This window comes from Megalops cyprinoides, chromosome 7 (assembly GCF_013368585.1).
Source record: "Megalops cyprinoides isolate fMegCyp1 chromosome 7, fMegCyp1.pri, whole genome shotgun sequence".
In the NCBI taxonomy this organism is placed as follows: Eukaryota; Metazoa; Chordata; class Actinopteri; order Elopiformes; family Megalopidae; genus Megalops; species Megalops cyprinoides.
The window spans coordinates 3,055,223-3,076,997 of NC_050589.1; the positions used below are offsets into that span (position 1 = coordinate 3,055,223).

A 21,775-nucleotide genomic window follows, 5' to 3' on the forward strand; every position below is an offset into this window, starting at 1 on the left:
CAGCCATATCTGCGTTCCCACTTTGTAAAGGCCAAGGTTTCTCTGCTTTAATTCGCCGCTTGCACCTTGAGATAACAGCATGACAAAATTCTTGTAACGCTCTCTGAGCACAAGACCCTGATAGCGGCTCCTGGGAGACTCGTAAGCCCCGGTCCAAGGCTGGCAGTGTGTGCCTGCCCTCACCGCAAGCATACGCTTCTAAGTATGTCTTAAGCACACCCCCTGCTCTACTTAATAAATGAGCAAGGCATGATAGGGCTTCCCATTAACTTTCATCTTCCAAATAAAGATTTATGATGGGGAAAAGTCTTCTCTCTGTTTGATCTTTTTCTGTAGCAGTGCCCCATGTGAACCCCTGTTCGATCGCCACGTTTCACTGTTAACCATTCTACATGTAAGTGGAGGGTCTTGCTGTGCAGCTGATATCACCTCCCCTGTAGGTAAGAAGGCTTGCTGTAAGACGCTGGGATAAGCTTTAGTCATCTGGATGGGTTTAATAGGATGAACAGTAACAGGATCATACTAATCAGCCGTTTGCGTGAACTGCGATCCTGAGAAAGGTGATGAGGCAGTGCGTTTTAGAAATTATACTGATGTTGAACTGTCAGTCAATATGAATTTAATTGAAAGTTTTATATTGGTGTTTTGTAGTTTTTAGAATTTTAGATCAGTTGTGAAAGTTGAATGGCTCTTTCGGATCCTGGGTTTAAATTAAAAAAAAAAAAAAAGGGGGTCCAGATCCAGACATTGATGAATACGTTTGACAGCCAGCTCTTTCTTTCATGCGTTTGCTCTTCCTTTTTGGAGTCGCCAAGCGGATCTTAGGCTTGTCTTATCACAACAATCACAAGGAGCCGAGAACGTGGGCTCCATCAGGAAGGAGGGCTGACTGAGCCACTGGGAGCCTGGTCAGAGATGTGGTCAGCATGACCACTGTTAAGCTTTTTAAGCTTTTTAAACAAATTCAGACTAATTTGTCAGGGCTCATATGTTGTTGCTGTTTGGTGTATGAATGAGTTGGGTAATCGCAGGGGTATTGGCTGCCTGAGGGGACTGGTGATCTGATAGTCGGTCCGATGGAGGCAGCAGGTGAGTGGAGGATGGGACAGATGATGGAAGTGGAGAAGAAGCCTTGCTTACGGTGCCTGAATTCACATGACCGACATGGCTACCACAAGTACTCTTTCCACTGAACATATACAGTATTTAGCTTTGTGCACACCAAAAAGCCTGTCTGCAGTTATTGAGATGACGTGTTCTGAAAAGCCATCTCATAAATATTCATTAAGCTGTGTGGCCGCGCGCACTACATCTATTGCTTGCACAGAAGGATGGGTGACACAGGAACCTGTTACCGACCATAACCTCCCGTACACAGAGCTGCGGAGGAGGCGAGGAGCCCAGAGCTGACAGTCTCCCGTTTAACCATCCCGGGTATCAAAAGCATCGGTCTCCCTCGGTGCGCGTCACATTATTCCCTGAGGCCTGTGTACCGCGAGTCCCGACAGCGCGCTCGCAGCCCAGTGCTGCTCAACGGCGGGTCGCGGGACGCACAGGGAGAACGCACGGCTTTGCACGGCAGTGAGCTGACACGCGCAGTGAGACGCGCGAGTGCTGTAGCGCTGCTTGATTCATCCCGACAGCGCGGAGAGACCTGGACACCCACAGCCGCTTGGTGTTTTCCTGCCGAGGGAGGCTTTAGGGGATCTATTCGGGTTGTCATGGTTGAGGGAGTGCTCGTGTGAAACAATGTTGTTTTTTAGCTACCTCTCTGTTTGGTGAAGACGAGCTGCACGGGCATTCATCGTACATAATGGCATTTTTCAAACGGCGTTAAAAGAAGAATGTTGTTGCTATTTTAGTTTCCCTCGGATCAAAAATAACTCTTTTAAGCCCGTGCCTCCGGGCTTGGAAAAAGTGAGGGATGTCCAACCAACTGAAGCATAGGTGAGAGGGTTCCCGCCACTCCCTGAGATCGCTAAGAAAACACGGCTTTTCCAGGCGCTTTAGCAACCTGCTTCATTTGGAAAGCACGGCCTAAGTTTCGGTCGCAAGGAAAAAAAGCTTCCAGGGCTTGTTACTAGGTTACATCACTGTTTTGTTATCGTGAATGAGCCTGTTCCTTAGGTGCAGTACAGGGAGCACACCATGCGCCTGCCTTACCTTACTTTACCTGCCATTATTTATTTGCTTTGCTGACACCCTTTTCCAGGCTAAATTACACAGCTTGCGTTTTTATTCTGTCTTTCTTTCTCACACATACACACACACACACACACAGACACACACACACACACACACATATATTTAGTCTAGTACTTAACCTTGAGCAAAACGTTTAAAGTTAAACACAGCACAGAACCTCATGGGACTCAAACTCAGAACCTCCTGGTTCTTTAAGGGTGACGCCACACTGCTGTCCATTACTTACCCTCACATAAACCCGCAGCAGGACACTCCATCTGCCATGCCAGCCGGCGCGCACACAAGCACCGGGTGCCCCACGCTCCGTGCAGATATATCCTCCGCGGTTATGAATAAGCCTACATTGTTGATGAAATTACAGTCACCCTGGCTGGGTTCTTTTCAGCGCTGCCTTCTTACAGCCCTCATACTGACATGAAACATGTGACAGTTGGATGTAGGCTAATGGTCTCAAAATAGCCCGGCGCGCATTTGACAAATTGTGAGCCATTAAGCTTTGCAAAAATGTGTTTGGAGTAAGTGCGTGTAAGTGATAGAAATCAAAAAGAAAAATAGTAATTTACCCAGGGGTCTGGTACCATTCAGAGGTCGACCCTGGATGTGTTGGAATGAATAAGGGATTGGAGCCGGTGCTGTGTCCGGGGCGGGCTCTCTGTGTACAGAGCTTGTGCATGTTTTGAATATCACTGGAGCTGTGCTCATAAGCTTTGTTTTGTAACAGGCCTGCTGTGCCTGGGTTTCAGATCTGCTGAAACGTGAGAAGGCTGGAAAACGTGTGTGCCCACACAGAGAGGAATGGGAGTTGTTGAGTCACTTGAGCTTCAGCCAGGTTTTGTGCAAGAATAGCTCCTGATTACATTAGCAATATTGGACATGCATGAATAAATTTAGCTGTGGTCAGTTGCCTTGGCTTTCTTCAGTGAGTAATGTGGAACATTACAAAACACATGAAGTGCTAATGTGAATATGTAGCCAGATTATGAATCTCACATTAAAAAGCACTGAATAATACAGCCATATACTGAGTAATACAGTCATGGCTATACAGGGTGAACGTCTGTAGTCTTTGCTGTAGCCAGTCAATCTTGTCATCATAGCATTGTCTTTAATATTAGCCTGCAGCACTGAATGATGAATCATCTGACCTCTTCCATGTTAATGGAAGTAGTCCAAGATTATTATGACCTAAATGGCACTTGATTTTACAGTAGTTGAATTTTATGACACTTGCTACTGCTGTTAAGCCACAGTGAAGAGACTTTTATGGCAAAGTCATTTTGATTGGCTGCTTAAGCGCCAGTTCAGTAGCTCTAACGCCGTCCCGTCAGAAATGTGCATGTTCCTGACCCGGCTGAGAGAAATAAGGCCTTTTCAACAAAATACAACAAACAGGAGCCCAGAAGTCCTGCTCAGAAAGCACAACGCCCTTCCACATGTGTGTGTGGGAGTCACCACGGAGATCCCGGTGTGGGTAACCCGGGCGACTGGGTGGTGCCGGCCCCCAGCGGGCGTGTGCCGCACCGCTCCGCCACCCCGCTGCAGCCATGCAACCTGGGATCACTGGGTCTGCGGGTCAGAGCCACAGCCAGGCCCAGTGACTGCCGGGAGGCTGCGGGTCAGAGCCACAGACAGACCCAGTGACTGCCGGGCGGGTCAGAGCCACAGCCAGACCCAGTGACTGCCGGGAGGCTGCGGGTCAGAGCCACAGCCAGACCCAGTGACTGCCGGGCGGGTCAGAGCCACAGCCAGACCCAGTGACTGCCGGGAGGCTGCGGGTCAGAGCCACAGCCAGACCCAGTGACTGCCGGGAGGCTGCGGGTCAGAGCCACAGACAGACCCGGTGACTGCCGGGAGGCTGCGGGTCAGAGCCACAGCCAGACCCAGTGACTGCCGGGAGGCTGCGGGTCAGAGCCACAGACAGACCCGGTGACTGCCGGGAGGCTGCGGGTCAGAGCCACAGCCAGACCCAGTGACTGCCGGGAGGCTGCGGGTCAGAGCCACAGACAGACCCGGTGACTGCTGGGAGGCCTCTGCGTTTCGTGAAGCGGAGTGTGTTCATAAACGCAAAAGCTGAGTTCTGGGAGCCCGGGTCAGCCAGGGCGTGGATTCACCTTGCCGGCGGTGATGGGCGCAGCATGTCGGGTTTCCCTTGATTCGTGTTGAAACGAATGGATGTCCGCTGCTTTGCCAGAGTTGCTGTGGTGTTGGTTTTCGTGCTGAAGCCGTCACTTTCTGCTCAGTTTGCCCTTATTTCATGGCCCGCGTTTCAAGGCGGAGCAAAGCCTTCAGATGCAGCCGCCTCTCCCTGCCTTTCGCTGCCTCCTTACGTGCTGGAAGAGGGCTGTTCTGCGTATCCTAGCAACAGCACACTCACACCGGTGCGTCTCCGCCAGCGCAGCTTCTCGGTGGCAGACACAATGTGGGCTTTTTGTCTTCTTTTCCTTTGCGTTTCTCCCTATACCCTGTTCTTTCCAGGAAGCAGGCCACCTCGCTCAGCGCAGGGTTTTACTCCTGACACCGTGCCTGTTACCTGTGCCTGACCTGTAAATGTGTTATTCAACTTTTACAACTCCCCTCGAGCTGGCTGGCACCCTGGCACTTTCGCCACGCGATTGTGCGCCTAAAATGAACCCTCTCCGGGGAAGCCCTGAAGAGAGCAGACGCTGCGTACAGAAATAAATGTGTTGAAGGTTTGCGTGACCTGTTTTTCCAGGTGTCCCACCTCAGCTCACCCCCGTAGCCCTGTAGAATCGAAATTCGTCAGCGTTTGCCTCATCCTAACCATCGTCTTGCAGCCTCCCAGCGGTCTGTGTCCCTTAGCTATGTGCGTCTGCTGTCCAGGAAACGGGGGAGGGGGGAGGGGGGGTGTTAGGTCACTATAATAACTGATTTTCTTACCTGCTATGCCATTTCAATAAAAGCATTATCAAATTACAATAGAAACTGGGCTGTGTGTTTTTTTCTGTGTGCAAGTTACATCTGGTTTTCAAATCAAAGCTATTTTAAACCTCTCGAATTTCTCATGTGTCTCGAACTGCGGGTTTGGAGTTTGTGCAGTATGATGACCCCCCCGCCACCCCCCGTCCCTTCTCAAGACCCCCCCCCCCCCCCCCCGAGAGGAGCCCAAGGTGTGCTGTGAGCCCTGCTGTGTCCGGCTGCATGTGGCTGGGTTGCATTGAGGTCTGGGTTCGACTGTCTGCTCTACTCGCCTAATAAGGCCTCAACCCTGACCCCGCCCTCCACCGCCATGCACAGGTGTGGTGTGACAGGTAGTCCAGTGCAAACTGGCTGCTGCGTGTCATCCAGGAAGGGAACGGCGTCTTGGTCAGGGTGCAGGCGGGTCCCCTTCCCCTCGTTTCAGATCTATGAAAGGTGCCACATAAACGTAGCTAATGAATTCATTCTGCCTCCTCTGAGGAATTGGGCTAATACTGCAGATAGCGGCATGGCTCACACACTTGCACTTTGTCACTGGTGCAGTGTGTCACATTCTCAGTGCTGGAGGTACGGCGGGGCTGCAGTGTTCTCCTGGGCAGGCAGCTCGTTCCCACACCTGGAGCACCTGCGGCGGATGGATCAGGGCTTCGGATCACAGCTTGTTTGTCGCTTGAGTTTGCTGTGTGCTGTGATAGGTGTGAAAGCCTCTCCCCCGCCAGGGGTGCAGACGGGACCAGAGATGGCTTACAAACCCACTGCAGTGTGGGGCTCTGCTGGTGTGAAAGGGTATGATTTCAGGAAGGGAAGACTGCGGGTGGTATTGGTCTGGTCTGCTCAGTGATCTTTTAGATGTTCTATATTTCAGATATTACACACCAAGCCACTCCATGGCTTACGAGTCTATGTACATTAATTCGACGTCATATAAAGCCTACCATAAGCCTCGTATTGTTTTTTTTTTTTTAATGCAAGAGTTGACATTACATAAGAAAAGTTTTGTGATAAATTTTTTTTCCACTGATGAATAATTTAAAAGTGCATGTAACACAGTCACCAGCAGTGTCCACCAAGGTTCCATATTGCGTATGTGTGCGAGTAACGTAAAATAAGGTGGATAGCGCATATCTGCAGTTTGAGCGTTCTTCTAAACCTCCTGAAGTAGCAATAAATTTGAAGGAGAAGCAGGTGACCTTGGTGTGATGCCACAGTTTTAGCTCGTTTCAGAATTTTGGCGAGCCCTTTTCGTTGTTCCACCGGGTGCGGTTTTCGTCCGGTCGGAAGTGGTTTGCCCTGGGTGCAGCCATGCTTGTCCTCTCACGGTCACTCTTGCACGTCTGCCCTGTGGTAGAGACGTGCACATTCCGTGAACTTGCCTCTTACGCTCGAAGCTCCACGAAAGCCCTAATAAATTGGATGCCGTTGGTGTTTGATTTAAATTTAAGTTTGATGGTTTAATAGGCTTTGACTTTAGTTGTGTTGTGTTTTTGCTTTGGTTTCTTTTTAAAATGGTAAAGTAGTCCATTTTTTAACATTCATAGTCCCCGATTACATCTCTTTATTGCGTCTTGGTGATGAACCGCTACACAGAGCAAGACTGTATGGAATTAATGTTCAGTAATAAATGTGTTCATATATCTGCCAGAGCATAATAAATGTGTTGATATTTGATGTTTGGGTTCTTGTACGGATGGCTTGGGCCAGTGTGTTGCCTCATCCATGCATCAATCTGAAGAAGAAAAAAAAATCGATGGGAAATTTATACACATCAATTTTTAACAGCAAACGGAGGGTTTGACTTAATTAGCAAGACGGCCAGCTCCAGGGGAAAAAATAAACACTGCAACCAAGATAAATATTTAAAATGAGTTTTATTATCCCGTACACAGCTTATCCAGCTAGCTAGCGAGATATCTGCATCTGGCTTAAGCAGAGAATGCTTCACAAGCTGACGTGCAGGACTCCGTGGCCAATGATGCAATAATACACCCCTCCATGCATTTCACGTGTGTGTGTGCATGTGCATTTGCAGCATGGGGTTGTTTGGTTAGAAAGGCTCTTGTGGCCACCAGAAATAATGGCATCAGACATGTAGAAATATTTCACAGAGTGATCAAAATTGAGAGTTAAATGCAGTTTTTCTCCTGGCTAGAAAGTGGCAGATCTGTTGTGACAACAGATCTACCTGAGAGAACAGGACCGCTGAGCGAGGCTCCATGCACTCAGCTGAGAGGAGGATGAGCCGAAGCATTCGCAGCTCTCTTCCTGAGCCGGCCCTAATTGCTTTGATTGCTTTTCTTTGGCTTCATGAATAAAACAGCGCATTATATGTTTTTTTAAAGACAGCGATGCATCAATGGCTTGAACAGCGTTAGAAATCCCGGCCCAACTTGCTTGCAGGAATTAAATATTCTGCTCAAAGACACTGACAGTGACACAGTTTTTGTTTTAAAGGAAATTGTGGGCATAATTAGTATATTGCTCTATTAAAAAGATTTATCCTTGTAAAGGAATACATACATATATATATAATGCATATATAATAAATATATTTTCTCACGTAGTATTTTTTGTTTAAAATGAGTCACGTTAACATCATTCTTAAGGAAGAAAAGCAGGGCGTGATTAAAAGTGTGAGTCGTGGTCAGAACGTCTTCCTGGCGTTCTGACTCCGGGCACTCTCCTCTGCGCATGGCAGAATTGCAAATTATGTATTTGTAATGTGTGTGCCGCATTCTATATTTGTAATATGTACAGTGCGTTCTGTATTTGGAAATATGTACAAAGCTTAATTTGCATTAAGGATCCTTGAAAGTTGCTGGCAGAGGGATGCGGGGTGTACAGAGAAACCGGGAGCACCGAAAGAATGCAGCAGGTTGATGCAACGGGAAGGTGTGACCGGCAGACCTCTCTCAGAGCGGCTCACTGACTGAGCACCTCGCTGACTGAGTGCCTCGCTGATCACTGACTGAGCGCCCCGCTGACTGAGCGCCTCGCTGACTGAGCGCCCCGCTGACTGAGCGCCCCGCTGACTGAGCGCCTCACTGATCACTGACTGAGCGCCCCGCTGACTGAGCGCCCCGCTGACTGAGCGCCTCGCTGATCACTGACTGAGCGCCTCGCTGACTGAGTGCCCCGCTGACTGAGCGCCTCGCTGACTGAGCGCCTCACTGATCACTGACTGAGCGCCCTGCTGACTGAGCGCCTCACTGATCACTGACTGAGCGCCTCGCTGACTGAGCGCCTCACTGATCACTGACTGAGCGCCTCGCTGACTGAGCGCCTCGCTGACTGAGCGCCCCGCTGACTGAATGCCCCGCTGACTGAGTGCCGGACTCACCTGAATCAGCCATGCAGCAGAGCCTCAGGAGAGCAGCACTCACCGGCGCTCCGAGAGGGAAGAGTGTGCTGCAGTCCGAGAGGGAAGAGTGTGCTCCAGTCCGAGAGGGAAGAGAGTGTGCTGCAGTCCGAGAGGGAAGAGTGTGCTGCAGTCCGAGAGGGAAGAGTGTGCTCCAGTCCGAGAGGGAAGAGAGTGTGCTGCAGTCCGAGAGGGAAGAGTGTGCTGCAGTCCGAGAGGGAAGAGTGTGCTCCAGTCCGAGAGGGAAGAGAGTGTGCTGCAGTCCGAGAGGGAAGAGTGTGCTGCAGTCCGAGAGGGAAGAGTGTGCTGCAGTCCGAGAGGGAAGAGAGTGTGCTGCAGTCCGAGAGGGAAGAGTGTGTGCTGCAGTCCGAGAGGGAAGAGAGTGTGTGTGTTAAGAGCTGTAAGTCAGGAAAGGTCCATGACGGGTGGAGGCTGGCCGAGGTGGCCTGAGTCAGCTGGAGAGGATGCTCCGGTGCACCGGTGCAGTGTCTGTGCCAGGATCCTGCTCTCAGGCACAGCCACGGCGGTGGCAGCAGCAGCAGCAGCCGGCGCTGGGTGGGCAGGGGGCCTTCTGCAGAGCATCCCCCGCCTGCAGCCAAGCTGAGACTCCACAATATCGGTCTGTCTGCCTCTCTGGGGACTGCGCCCTTATGAAATATTAAACCCGTGATACACAAGCCTAGATTAAGAGAATGGGAGAGTTTTTGCAGAAGTGACCTTCAGTACGATGTGAGGTAGTCACACTGCGTGTTTGCACTGATTTCAGGACAATTAATTTATTCTCCCTCACAGTCTAATTAGCGAATGGATCGATTGGAATAGATGCTAAATTAATTAAGGAAATTTATAATCTTTTAAAGGGATACAACAGTTTGGGGGGGAAAAAGGAGACTGAATACATCCAGGAGATAGAATCTGAATCCTAGAGGCCTCATTAAAAGTTGAAATAAATAGATGTGTGATAACTTCACCATGGGATGGAGGTTTGATCTTCGCGGGCTGGATTTCTGTGTTCAAAATGAAATCGGGCATTTCGCACCAATGCCAACAGCTAGCATGATGCAAATAAAATAGGAAGCGTTGGCTCATTCTTTTAACCAATAAAATAAGGTGGTGCATATTTACTGCCATGTACGCTTTGCAGAGAGCATTATTTAATTGGCTGTAACTTGTGTGGCCTTTGCAGACTTGTTTTGACTCTGACCACTGATTTCATGAAAACATGCACACAAAATGTGCCTGCCCTCCATCTTCTAGGTGGCTCTAGCTTCATCGTAGTGAGAAGACCTGGTTGGGCAGGTATGACAGTAGGTGACTGAAACGCATGTATTCAGGAGAGAGGGCTGTCACTCTGTCACTTTACTACTGTTTAATATGCAGAGAGTAATTGGGGGAAAAAGATGATTGTTTCAATGTACTTGCAGAATTTGTTGAATAAAGAATCTCCCTGAATGTTTTAAACTATTGATTTTTTTCTACTCTCTTAAGCAAATTCTGCTGTGAGTACACTGGAGAAAGCGGTTAAAGACCAAACAAAAACTAAGAACAGAAAATGCATTTTAAAGATGGGTGGAAAAACAGAATGGACTGTATTTTTCTTGCCCTTTACAAGGGAAAAGTAGTGGCCTTACATGTTGCATACTGTTGAAGTGCCATGCACAGTACTTGCAAGCACTCTGTATTCATACAAATCTGATGGAAATATTCATTCCTTGTCTGAATGGTTTGTCAGGGAGGTTAAGTACAGACTGGTCTTCTCTGCAATCTCTAAAGTAGAAAATTACTCACATTAGCAGGTTGTGACTCACATTTTTTTAATGGCAAAGCCCACTTTTATCTTTATCGTGAAGGAATGGGAAGAAAGCCTGGAGCATCAAGGGTCCAAGGAGGCAGATTTGGGGAGAATCGCTCTCCGTCTCTCTTTTATCTGACTTGAGAGGCTCTCTGAAACGCACACGTTCAGGGGAACGGCACTCAGGTGCTTTAATTAAGTCGTTGAAGACATCCTTTGAGGCACTTGGTGTGGCATCTCATTGTTGGCAGCTGAGGAGGGGGTGACACGTTTCTTACTCAAGGCGTCCAGTCATTTCTCACACAGGCCCTCGTTTGTGGCAGAAGCTTTTCGTCTCAACGGCGGCGTTGTCGTGACCCGGAGTGGGCATGTTCCCTCCCCGCCGTCTGTCTACCGCGCTATTGGCGACTCTCCTTTCATGGCTTTAAATAGCGGCGCGGAGAGGTTGATTGTGGGCGCGGAGTTGCACCCGGTTGGGCTCGGAGCAGAGAGAGGGGGGTGAACGGTGGGCTCGGAGGCAGGGTAGGGTCGGGGGAGAGGAGGGTCTCCGTCGAGCGCTGCTGTTTTCGGGGTTCAGAGCTCCTCCTCTGGGTAATCGGAATTCCTCTTCGGCTGGTTCCCCCATTTGGCAGACAGTTGTGAAAACAATTCCCCAGCATTTACTCACGCAGCGGATCGAGTTGCAGTTATGACTGTGCTGGAGCGGGGAGCGGTGGGGGCGGGGCTGACGGCCCGGGCGCCGGGGGGGGGGGGCAGCAGAAACGGTGAGTGCGGCCATTCAGGGCCTGGAACGCAGCGGGCCTTCAGGTTTCAGTCTGCGCATGCCAACAGATGCCAGTTTCTGCACCGGGAGAGCAGAGAGGAGCGTAAAACAGGAGCTGTGGCCCAGGCAGCATGGCAGCGAGACGCTGTGAGTTATGCAGAAGTCTGGGGCAGAAAGAAAGAGCGGATTAAGTTCAGACATTTCTTTAATGAATTCATTAAGTCCTGGGAATCGCTGGCTGGCTTTTGCCAGCCACTCGACATTACTTATCTGTGTTCTCTGAGATAATGACCTTTGTCGCAGATTCCAAGGGGATGAAAAGAAAGCTAAGAGCTCTTTTGAGGTGTTAAAAGAAGTATCTTTGCGTTTCTATGGACACATCCGGGGATGAAATTATCAACACGCAGAACTGGCTTTGGCCCGTGAAAGGCCCGATTGATGTTCCGATCCCTTTCCCCTTCCTGGCTTCTGTGGGCTAAAACAGCCTAAAGTCAAATCCCCAGTGTTAAACAGTGTCATTTACTGTTGTTGATAGGTTTGCATTGGGTGTGAAGTGAAAGTGTGTGTTTTTTGGGGGGGGGAGGGAGCTGAGCGCTGAGAATAAGCTGTGTTTCTGTCTCTGTCCCTCTCTGCCTTCCAGACTGCAGTCGGAGTCGCTGCACAGTAGAAACGCTGTGAACCGAGGGAGGCAGAGTTCTTGCCCCCCCCTCCCCCCTTCCCAAGTCTCCTGTCGAGCCCCAGCCTCGCGGTCGCCATGACGTCGGAGCTGGAGAGCAGTTTGACGTCCATGGACTGGCTGCCACAGCTGACCATGCGGGCGGCCATCCAGAAGGCCGACGCCCAGAACGCCCACGGGCCGGGCGTGGCCAAGAAGGGCGCCCTGCTGGACCCCAACACCACGCTGGACCAGGACGAGGTGCAGCAGCACAAGGATGGCAAGCCGCCCTACAGCTACGCCAGCCTCATCACCTTCGCCATCAACAGCTCTCCAAAGAAGAAAATGACTCTGAGCGAGATCTACCAGTGGATCTGCGACAACTTTCCCTACTACAGAGAGGCAGGCAGCGGCTGGAAGGTAAGAACAGGGCAGGTGGGTGCTGCTCAGCTGAGCTCGGCTCAAAGGCCTGACGAGGCAAGCATGCGGCAGCGGGCAGAAAGGAAGGCGTTCGACAGCATTGTCAGTTGTTAATCAGTGGAGTTTTTTTGTTTCTAATTCTTGAGTGGCCAAAATATACCGTAGCGCATATGGTTGACTGGATTTCTCTTTGAATATGGCATAAATAATATCCAGATTGTCCTGAATGCGAGATTTAATGTAGCTGCCGGAGGTGCGTTTGATGAAGCTCCAGGTTTCCCATTAGCTTTTCGTGCGTTTGTGAATAAATGAATGAATGAATAGGAAGGCTGTCAGTGTTTTGGCACAGGAGATGAAGAGCCAGGATAAGCGTCCGCGCGGCGGAGGTGTCTGACGTGATTGTGCAGCCCGCAGATCGCTTCCGCAGGCCTTTTTAATCCTGTCAGTTGCCTTAATAGAAATCCATTACGGTGGAGAGAGTCATTGCTTTCGCGACGAGCAGGACGCAGGACAGGGAGGAACCAAGCCGGCTTGATTACCTTTTATACAGCGGAGATGGAAAGTGAGATTAGAGTGATTGTTCCAGTCAGCTGACGTCGCTGACCGCGGAACGTGTTATCCCGGACGAGATGAGGCACGCGCGTCTCATTGGGGACGTGCAGGGGCCTGGGCTGCGTTTGAGGCCGGAGAGATGTCTCGCACGCAGGCACGGGCGGGAACCACTCCTTCGGCATCTCGAGAAGGTGAAGGCTGCCTTTGAATCGCGTGCATTCGGGGCTTCAGTATCTGCAGCAGGGCTCGAAAAGAAAAGGCTGCCGTAGGTAGATGCCAAATCCAGTTTTTTTTTCTTTTTTTGTGGAAGTGGCTATTGAAGAAGGCAGAATGGATCCCGGCAGAAGGCCTTGTCGCTCCCAATGTTCGCCGTGGCTCCGCTTGACTAATTAAGCCGTTTGACTTCCATGTCTTTTTCTTCTCCTTTCTTTTTTTAAAGATATGTTTTCATTCTGTCTCTAATCCTTCAGACACAGCTCCTGAGCTAAATTGCATGCCAGCAGCTTTAAAAAAAGGTTTGTGATGTAAGCCTACTTATTTTCCAGCCTGCCTTGTTTGTTTCTTTGACACACCTAATTGATTTCTGCATTTTGTATTCGCAGAAAGCACCGTGTATGGTAGCTAACCTGAATCATTCAGGCTAATTTCCCAGGGATAGTCAGACATGGTGTCTGTTTTTATCTCAGCAGGGGTAGACTGTCAGGGCTGCATGCCATGTGCATGCTTTAAATATTTCATATTACCACAAGGCATACCAAAAATGCCTCATTAATAGACATTAATCGCTGTGTTCGTGTTTATTGTAAAAAGTGGTAAGAGCAGTTCTTTTCTGTACGTGTTGTTTAAAAGGCAAAAAACACATCTGGAGATTCCTCGAATTTTAGTTTCAAATGAGAATTGATTTCAGACTGGTAGATATCAGTTGCAAGTCCTCTGAATGTGAGAAAGGAAGGCTGCTGAAGTTGTAACTTGGCTCTTCACCAGCTGGCATTCTGTGTTTCTCCTTTATTTAAATTAAAAGGTAGTAACAGCTGGGGGCTTCTGAGTGGGCCAGGCGGTTAAAGGCGAGGGTGAGTCCTGCGCCCTGGGTTCAAGACCGTCTGTTGACAATAACACAGAAGAGCTCACTCTCGTGGAAGAAACTGGAAGAAACTGTTCACCTGGGGGTGGGGGTTGGTAGGCTGGTCAGGGTCCGCTTTTTGGCACCCAGCAGTGCAGTTGGGTGCCTGTGAGTTGGCAGGATGATGGCATGGTGATGTGCCTGTCCTCCAAGCGGTGTCTGCTTGCTGCTGCACCGAGGGACCTCAGGTGTGGAGAATACCTGCACCGACATGCATGTGTGTTAGAGGATTACACCCAGGTGCGCAGAGGCAGTGAGACTAGCATGATGTTCTATTGGTAATGACAAAAGTTGCTTACTTGCTTCTGGCTCTATAGAATACCCACATGAACAAGTAGCCTAAATAACACAGAGGACAGAAACCAAGAGCCAGTTGTCTTGGGCTCCGTTGGCAGCTAGTGTTTTCCCATAGAAGGTGCAGCTAGTTTTCTTCTAAATGACATTTGAAATGGTCATACTGTTTTCTTGCAAACTGAATGAGGGTAATGTGTAATGTGGGTAATGTGTAAGGCATGCATACTGTACTGTGAGGAGGGATTACTGTACCTGCTCTTTCACCGTTCCCAAATAATAATAAGCCAAAGTATCATACATCGCTTTGATTTTTAAAGATCTGAACCAGGAGACGTCGCTCACGCCGAGCCGCAGGTGGATGCGGGCGAGCTCACCTCCTTACCATGCGAACTGACATGTGGAAATTTGCTTTGCTGCGCGCCGGGGCGATATTGCGCGGGGACTCTCATCCGGCGCTGCGCAGAAGGGTTAATATTTAATTGTTAACATTTAATTGCGGATGTACCTGCCCCAGCGCTGGGATGCTGCGGTTGAATTTCCCCAAAGGTGTTCTGCATCAAAGGAAGCATGCGCTTATTAATTACTCCGAAGGTGATTGCCATCAGCTGTGCACAGTGTGAGTCAGACCCCGCGCTGGAATGCTGTCTGGATCTTTACCTTATTTTTGGGGGGGGCAAAGAGGAGGGGGAGTGGAGGGGGTTGTTGTTGTGCTTTTTTTTTTTTTTTTAAGAGGGAGGGTTGAGGCATGTAATCAGGAAGGGGTGAGGTCAGGGGGAGAGAGAGGGGGTGTGTGAGGGGGTGTGTGAGGGAGTGTGTGAGGGAGTGTGTGAGGGGCTCCGGCGGATGTGGGGATGCAGGTATGTCTGCAGCCCGCTCTCCTGCAGCTCTGTCTCAGACTGTGGAGGCAGGAATTTACAACACAGCACACGCACTCGTCTGCTCTGTATGATAATGTGGACTGCGAGGGGAGGGATGAAACCAGGCCAATCCGTACACAGGCAGCTCATTTAAATCGCCTCAATAGGACTCCATTAAGCAGCCCTTTCACATTATAATAATAATAATAAAAACCTATCAGTAAGTGCTGTCAATAAAAAAAGAGAATTCATCAAGGTCAGAAAAGCGGGAACGCCATTTTTGGTGAGAGGATGTGCAACTGGGCTGTCTGTGAGCTTAAAAAAAAAAATTCCTCGAATGAAGTTATTGCATCCTCTCAGGCGCTAATGAAGGAGGCTGTCAGAGCGTGGCGTGCGGGAGAACGCCGCGGCGTTGAGCGATGAGGGCGTTTGCACCCCGCGTTACCGCACACGACAACAGAGCGAGCCGTCCTGGCAAACCTTCGCTGGGAGCAATGCGTGCAGGGTTACAACGCAGGCTTCCCCTGAGCATACCTGTCTCGCAGCATTTCCCAGACCGGGGAATAAAACATCACTGTTTAAATGCTAATGAATTGGAGGCGTTCACCTGGCAGGATTTTCCCCCTGTGCTGTGCCAGCTCTCCCCTGCTGCTCGCACGTCCTCGGAGTCGCCTCCACTTCACCGCCGTCGCTTGGACAGTCTCCTGCACAGTGGAGTTCCCCTTGCTGTTGTCATCCAGCCAGGAAGCCTTAGAGAAGGCATGGCTGTGCTGTCATACCTGGAGTTTCATTCACAGTCTGCCCACACCTACAGACGTGCACACACACACACACGCGCGCGCGCACACACGCACACACACGCACGCACACACACACACTCACACGCACACACACACACGTACACGCACGCACACACACACACACACACACACACACACACGTACACGCACGCACACACACGTGTGTATACACACACATTCTCACACACACACACACAAACACAAACACGTACACGCACGCACACACACGTGTGTATACACACACATTCTCACACACACACACACACACACACACACACGTACACGCACGCACACACACGTGTGTATACACACACATTCTCACACACACACACACAAACACAAACACGTACACGCACGCACACACACGTGTGTATACACACACACATTCTCACACACACACACACGCACACACACACGTGTGTATACACACACATTCTCACACACACACTCACGCACGCACGCACACATGTGTATACACACACATTCTTACACACGCACATGCACACACACACATAGTCTCACACACACACACACGTACATGCACACACACACACGTACACCCCAGCAAATACACGCATACACACACATGCATGCACACACCCCCAGCAAATACACATATACACACACAAACACGTGTGTATACACGCACACACACCCGAGTATTAACACATACATGCACACACCCACCCACACAGACTGAAGTACACACATGCACGCAAGCACACACACCCACCCACACACAAAAAAGCTTGCACTCACACACACCTGCACCCCCACTGCTAGTTCAGACTCATGATGAACATTGGCAGTAGCTCAGGAGAGCTCTGCCTGTAGAATCAAGGTCATGCAAGGATGGCAATCCATCGTGGCAGCCACACTGAGTCACCGGCCTCTCCCACACTCACTAACACGAAACTACTCTCCGCAGAGAAAAAAAAACTCCAAAGAATAAAAATCAAGCCACGTCCAAGTCAGAGAGTCTGAATATCAGCTGTCACCCACGTTTCTGTTTGATGAGACATTTAAAGCTGTCAGGACTTTTGGCTGCGGGTCACTTTCTCGGAGGTTGAGCTCCACACCGGCGGGGTGTCTGGCTGTTCGGACCGGGCGACTGTCAGTCGGTCAGTTTGACTTTGAAGCAGAAACGCAGGCAGGGCCCCGCAGACGCCTCCTGGGAGCCTCCGATCGGGAGACCTGTAGCGGCACGCTGGGAGTACGGCAGGGTGCCCGCTGCAGCCGCGCGTGCCAGGACGCGCCTGCCAAAAACGCAGCGGACGCCGCTGCACGTCCTCTCCCAAGCGCCGCACGCCAAACAAAACGCTCAACGGCTGTGAACCAGCTGGGCGAAAAAAAAAATGCTTGAGATGTTTGTTCTTGGATGTAACTGTTTAGAAGGTTGTTGTTAAGGTGCAGGCGCTGCACTCTTGACATCATTCGGCCGAGGTTTTGCACCTGCGAGGAGGAGGAGGAGGAGGGAGAGGGAAGGAGAGAAATGCGGTCTGCAGGAGCGATCGCGGCCACGCTGCAGGTCCCCCACACGCCTCTCGCAAGCAGCGCTGCTGATTTCCCGGGATGCAGAAGTGCTGTATTAATGCACTCCCTTCATCACCCGCCATTTCTTTTTTTCCCTTTTTTTGTGTGTGGGCTGCTTATGAGGCTTAGGCCAAGCCTGCTTGATCTCATTACAAAATGCAAATACCAAGCCACCCAAACAGGCCGGGTTGAGCTATTTCAGTATATAACAATTAAAGGCCTGGATTCCATCCTTCTTATTGTGTGTGTGAGTGTTTGTGTTTGTATGTATATTTATATCTTTTCATTCTAATGAGAATATTATAATAATAATACATTTTGCCTGCAACAGTAATTGCCAGATATATGATATTGACATCCTGTATGGTAACGTGTGCAGGAAAATGTCATTTCCTGTTTCATTACGGTCTCCTGTTGGTAAATCCAGCACTGTGATCCTGGTTGCTTGTTGCCAGGTCCTTTTTTTTCAGACTTGTTATTTCTGCACCTTCAGCAGGTTGCTGAGAGATGAGAAAAGAAGCATTTTAGCACAGACATTGCTGCGAGGTTTGACTGGACATCACCAGGCTGTGAAGTCATTTTAAAACCATAGTTCCAACATATACACTGGCTCCTACTGTAGGTCAGCAGAGCTGTGCTGTGAAAAATATATTGATTTGGTGGGTAGCGAGAAAAACTGCAGTTAATAACCAAAGTTATCTGAGGCAGTTTTTCATTCCACCTGAAAATACATAGGGCCTAATCGCTCAGCCGCTTGGACAAAACATGGCCGAGGACTGTTTTTGCCTCCACCTGCAGTAGGTGAAAGAGAGGTCATGGTGTGTCTGTCTGTCTGTCTGTCTGTCTGTCTGTCTGTCTGTCTGTCTGTGAACAGCGAAATTCAGAATTCAAGCATTTGGATGAATCTTGGTGAAATTATTGCTTGTGGGATGAGGAAGAAATCATTTGATTTTTGGGGTGATGCAACATTTCTCCTGGGTTGTGTGCACCTTACCGGCTAGCACATTTTTTCTCCCTTGGAGCAAAAAATATAATTTCATATTTGTGTGTATTTGTATATACATGTGCACATACACACACAAGGTAGCACACATGCGCATACATATACACACACACTTAAGAGATGGAGTGCACCCCAGGGTTATGAATTCAGAGTCTGTAGATAATGTTTCTCATAAATAAGTGGACTGGAAAAAACCTGCCTGTCGTTGATCATATTTAAATGTACTTGCTCAGGTAACAGCTTTCGTACTCTCCTCCCTATCTCCTAGCCCGAGCTTGTGTTGCAGGGGTTGGAATTTAAAAGTGTAACACTGCCAGAAGGCACTTAGCTCCCTGACACATTTGTGTACTTTCTCAGCCAGTAATATTTTTATCCTGTTAAACCAACATTTAGATTTTAACTGTTGTGGTTATTGAATAATTCAGTAGTTCTGGATGCATAACACATAGTTCTGCATATTTCTGTGCAAACTCTAAAAAAATGGCTGAACATTTGAAAAAAAGTGGGAGCGTTTGATGGCATTAACACATTTGATCACACCAGCGTTCACGTCGTTGCCTGTGGACAGTAAGTGCTAGTGAACATTAGACTGCAGCGCCTTTGCTTTCATATTTTCCTGGGTTGTTGTTGTTTTTCCCCTTTCTTAAGGAGCTCAGCGGCGTTTGAGCGGGCTTTGAGCGGGCTTTGAGCGGGCTTTGAGCGGGCTTTGAGCGGGCTTTGAGCGGGCTTTGAGCGGGGTTTGAGCGGGCTTTGAGCGGGGTTTGAGCGGGCTTTGAGCGGGGTTTGAGCGGGCTTTGAGCGGGGTTTGAGCGGGGTTTGAATGGGACTGAGGGCCGTTGTGAGACGCAGTTTAATCCTGCTGAGATCTTGAGCAGGCGGCGGGCGGCAGGCGGGTCCCGCTGTCAGGAACAGGCTCTGCCCTGGCCTGCCGGAGCCCACCCTCCGCCGCTCCGCTCGCCCCTCCTCCTCCTCCTCCTCCTCTCTGTCTGTGCGTGCGCCCTGTCATCCGCGGCCTTTTCGCCGTGTCTATTTTCGGCACGCCTTTTGGAGGGAAAATGATTCACCTTGTTTTTCTTTTTTTCCCCTCCCCTCCCCTGCAAAGCAGGGTCATTGCTGTTTCTCTGGGTTCTGAGGGATCCCAGGAGGAGTCTGCCCGGGCTTCTTACACTGAGCCCCTGTTTCGGGGAGAGACGGGAGAGGCGGGGGAGGAGAGAGGGTCTCTCTGCTGCATCCCGCCCGCCTGCACCGCTCCCTCCTGCGTGTGCCGACTCTCAGTGGCTGCGGTGTCGCCACCTGCGCTCGGTCAGGTGCATTCGGCAGAACTCAATGCAACTCAAAGGGGCTTGTACTGAGCGCTGAGCCTCCACCCCTCCGAATGTACAGCCGCTCCTCACCTTTCAGACCGTCTCAGACCATAACCGACTCCATGTCTCCTCATGAGAGTCTGGGAAACATTTACAAAGAGAAGAATGTTCCCGAGGTGTTGACACATAGACTTCAGGGCCCCTGCTTTCATGCTTTAGGAGCAGATTTGCTAAGATGTGTTGTGTCAGTCGTGCACGCCACCTTTTCCTAATTGTAACGTCCAGAACGTGCCTTTTGTGAGTGGATATGGATTCAGTGGTGGATCTGTGCCAGCAGGCTTCTGGAATAAACACACAAACTTTCATCTTCTGGCCTTGTTGCATGGAAAACATTCAGCAGTATCTCCCTGTCTGTCTCCATGCATTGACTATAACTATTAGCTATGCACGGTTACTTCTGAAGTCAGATTTTCAGAAAATGTCTAGCATTATTAAACTGCTCCTGACTGAACATCATTATTAACTTGTATCTGTTATTGATTCTTGTATTTATATGTGTGGTCATTTCTTGCTTGTTAGATATCCTCAAAAGGTGCTTAGCACCAGTTGGGATTTTTTCCTCCATTATTTTAATCCCCACAAATATCTGATACCTATTTCCCCATAGTTAATCACAGTGAGAACAGCTACAGTTCAAGAAAAACTACGTAAATATTAAAACTCAGATTCAGTAATGCATTATAGTGATTATTCCACTGAATTATAGAAAAGCCAGAGTTTTGGTTGCCAGTCCATGAAGGAGCTGATGTAAGATTGGAATGATTATATGTTACATGAGGTGAAAGTAGCCATTTTTCTCTTTTCCTTTTACTCTTTACATTTTGTAGAAAATGATTCCACATTTTTTCTGTTGCTGTGTTTTTTTGTCTTTCTACCAGCGGGTTATTCAGAAAGACTTTGGCCATGTGTTCCTAATTTGAGTGTATTTGGCAGTTGCTTACCGGCTCGTGCAGCCAAGTGAAAGTGAGTGTACAGTGTAAGTGATGAGAAAATGTTAAGTCCGGGTAATGGTTGAGAATCTGAGCTTTTGATACGTGTTAAAGCTGTAGACATGTCCTTTTTGGAGCTCCATCAAAGGGAAGTAACGGCAGAGACAGAGCATCGTGCCTGTCTCTGCCTCCCGAAGCGGTTTGGGTTGGTGTGCCGTCAGCCTTGTTCGAGTGGCTCCTTTATTAGTGTGATAAACGGAGTGTGTTGTATGTAGCCCGCTCATTTGCCTCTGACACGGGGGGCTCCTTTTATATTCCGCAGCTCCGGCTCAATCCTGTGGAAATAGGAGAGCGTGACCGTTAAACGCACATCTGCCCAGAGACACTGAGTGCTGTTACTGCCGGCGTTCATTTATTCATTCACTCATTCATTCATTCATTCTTTCGTTCATTCATTCATTCATCCATCCATTCATCCATTCACTCACTTCATTCATTCATTCATTCATTCATCCACTCATTCATTCATTCATTCATTCTTCACAGGATGACTAACGGAACGTCAGATGGTATCCATTAGAAACGAAGATTTCCGAAGAGCAAACAAAGCAAAGAATGTTGTGATTCTCAGCTATTAAGACATGATATGCGCTCCTGCTTCGACACAAAGCTAGATAAAATACAGCGGCTGGTGGGCAGACGCCAGGGCAGGAGCAGCAGAGATTCCCAGGTCTGCAGAGGACAGACAGCCTTCGGAACGGAACTCAGGTCACTGAGTGGCTCTGTTCCTCGGACAGTGTTCAAGACTCACTGTACCGCTGAGAGGCCAGAGATGAGGCTGAGTGGGGGAAGGGGTGCCGTGGACGGTGGGGGCCACAGGCAGGGAGAGCTGGGAGTTCTGGATGTATAGTTGAAGGGTTTTGGTTGAGGGCCTGCTAGGCCAATACGAGCACTCTGAAACAGATGCAGGCTGCAGTGATTAGCCTGTGGAGGGAATTGGGGGTTATTAGGTGGAGTTGGATAACATGGGGAGGGAGGTCTGCAGTCATCCCTGACAGGAGAGTGATGGGCCGGGGCTACCGGCTGGGGAAGTGCTGAATAATGGCCACATGCTTTTTAGATGCTGACATTAAAAGTTGGGATGGACTTTTCAGTGGCTGCTATTATCTGGAACTCCTGGACTGAGACATCACTCT

At 49.4% G+C, this 21,775-nt stretch overlaps 1 protein-coding gene across 1 annotated transcript in view; it reads left to right on the plus strand.

Moving 5' to 3' along the window:
• LOC118781215 (forkhead box protein J3-like) overlaps positions 1 to 21,775 on the plus strand; it is a 115,216-nt gene that overhangs the window by 33,152 nt on the left and 60,289 nt on the right. The window contains exon 2 of the mRNA XM_036534147.1: positions 11,693 to 12,127. Coding sequence (XP_036390040.1) covers positions 11,807 to 12,127 — 321 coding nt within the window. The 5' untranslated portion in view covers positions 11,693 to 11,806. The remainder of the gene's footprint in view (positions 1 to 11,692; positions 12,128 to 21,775) is intronic.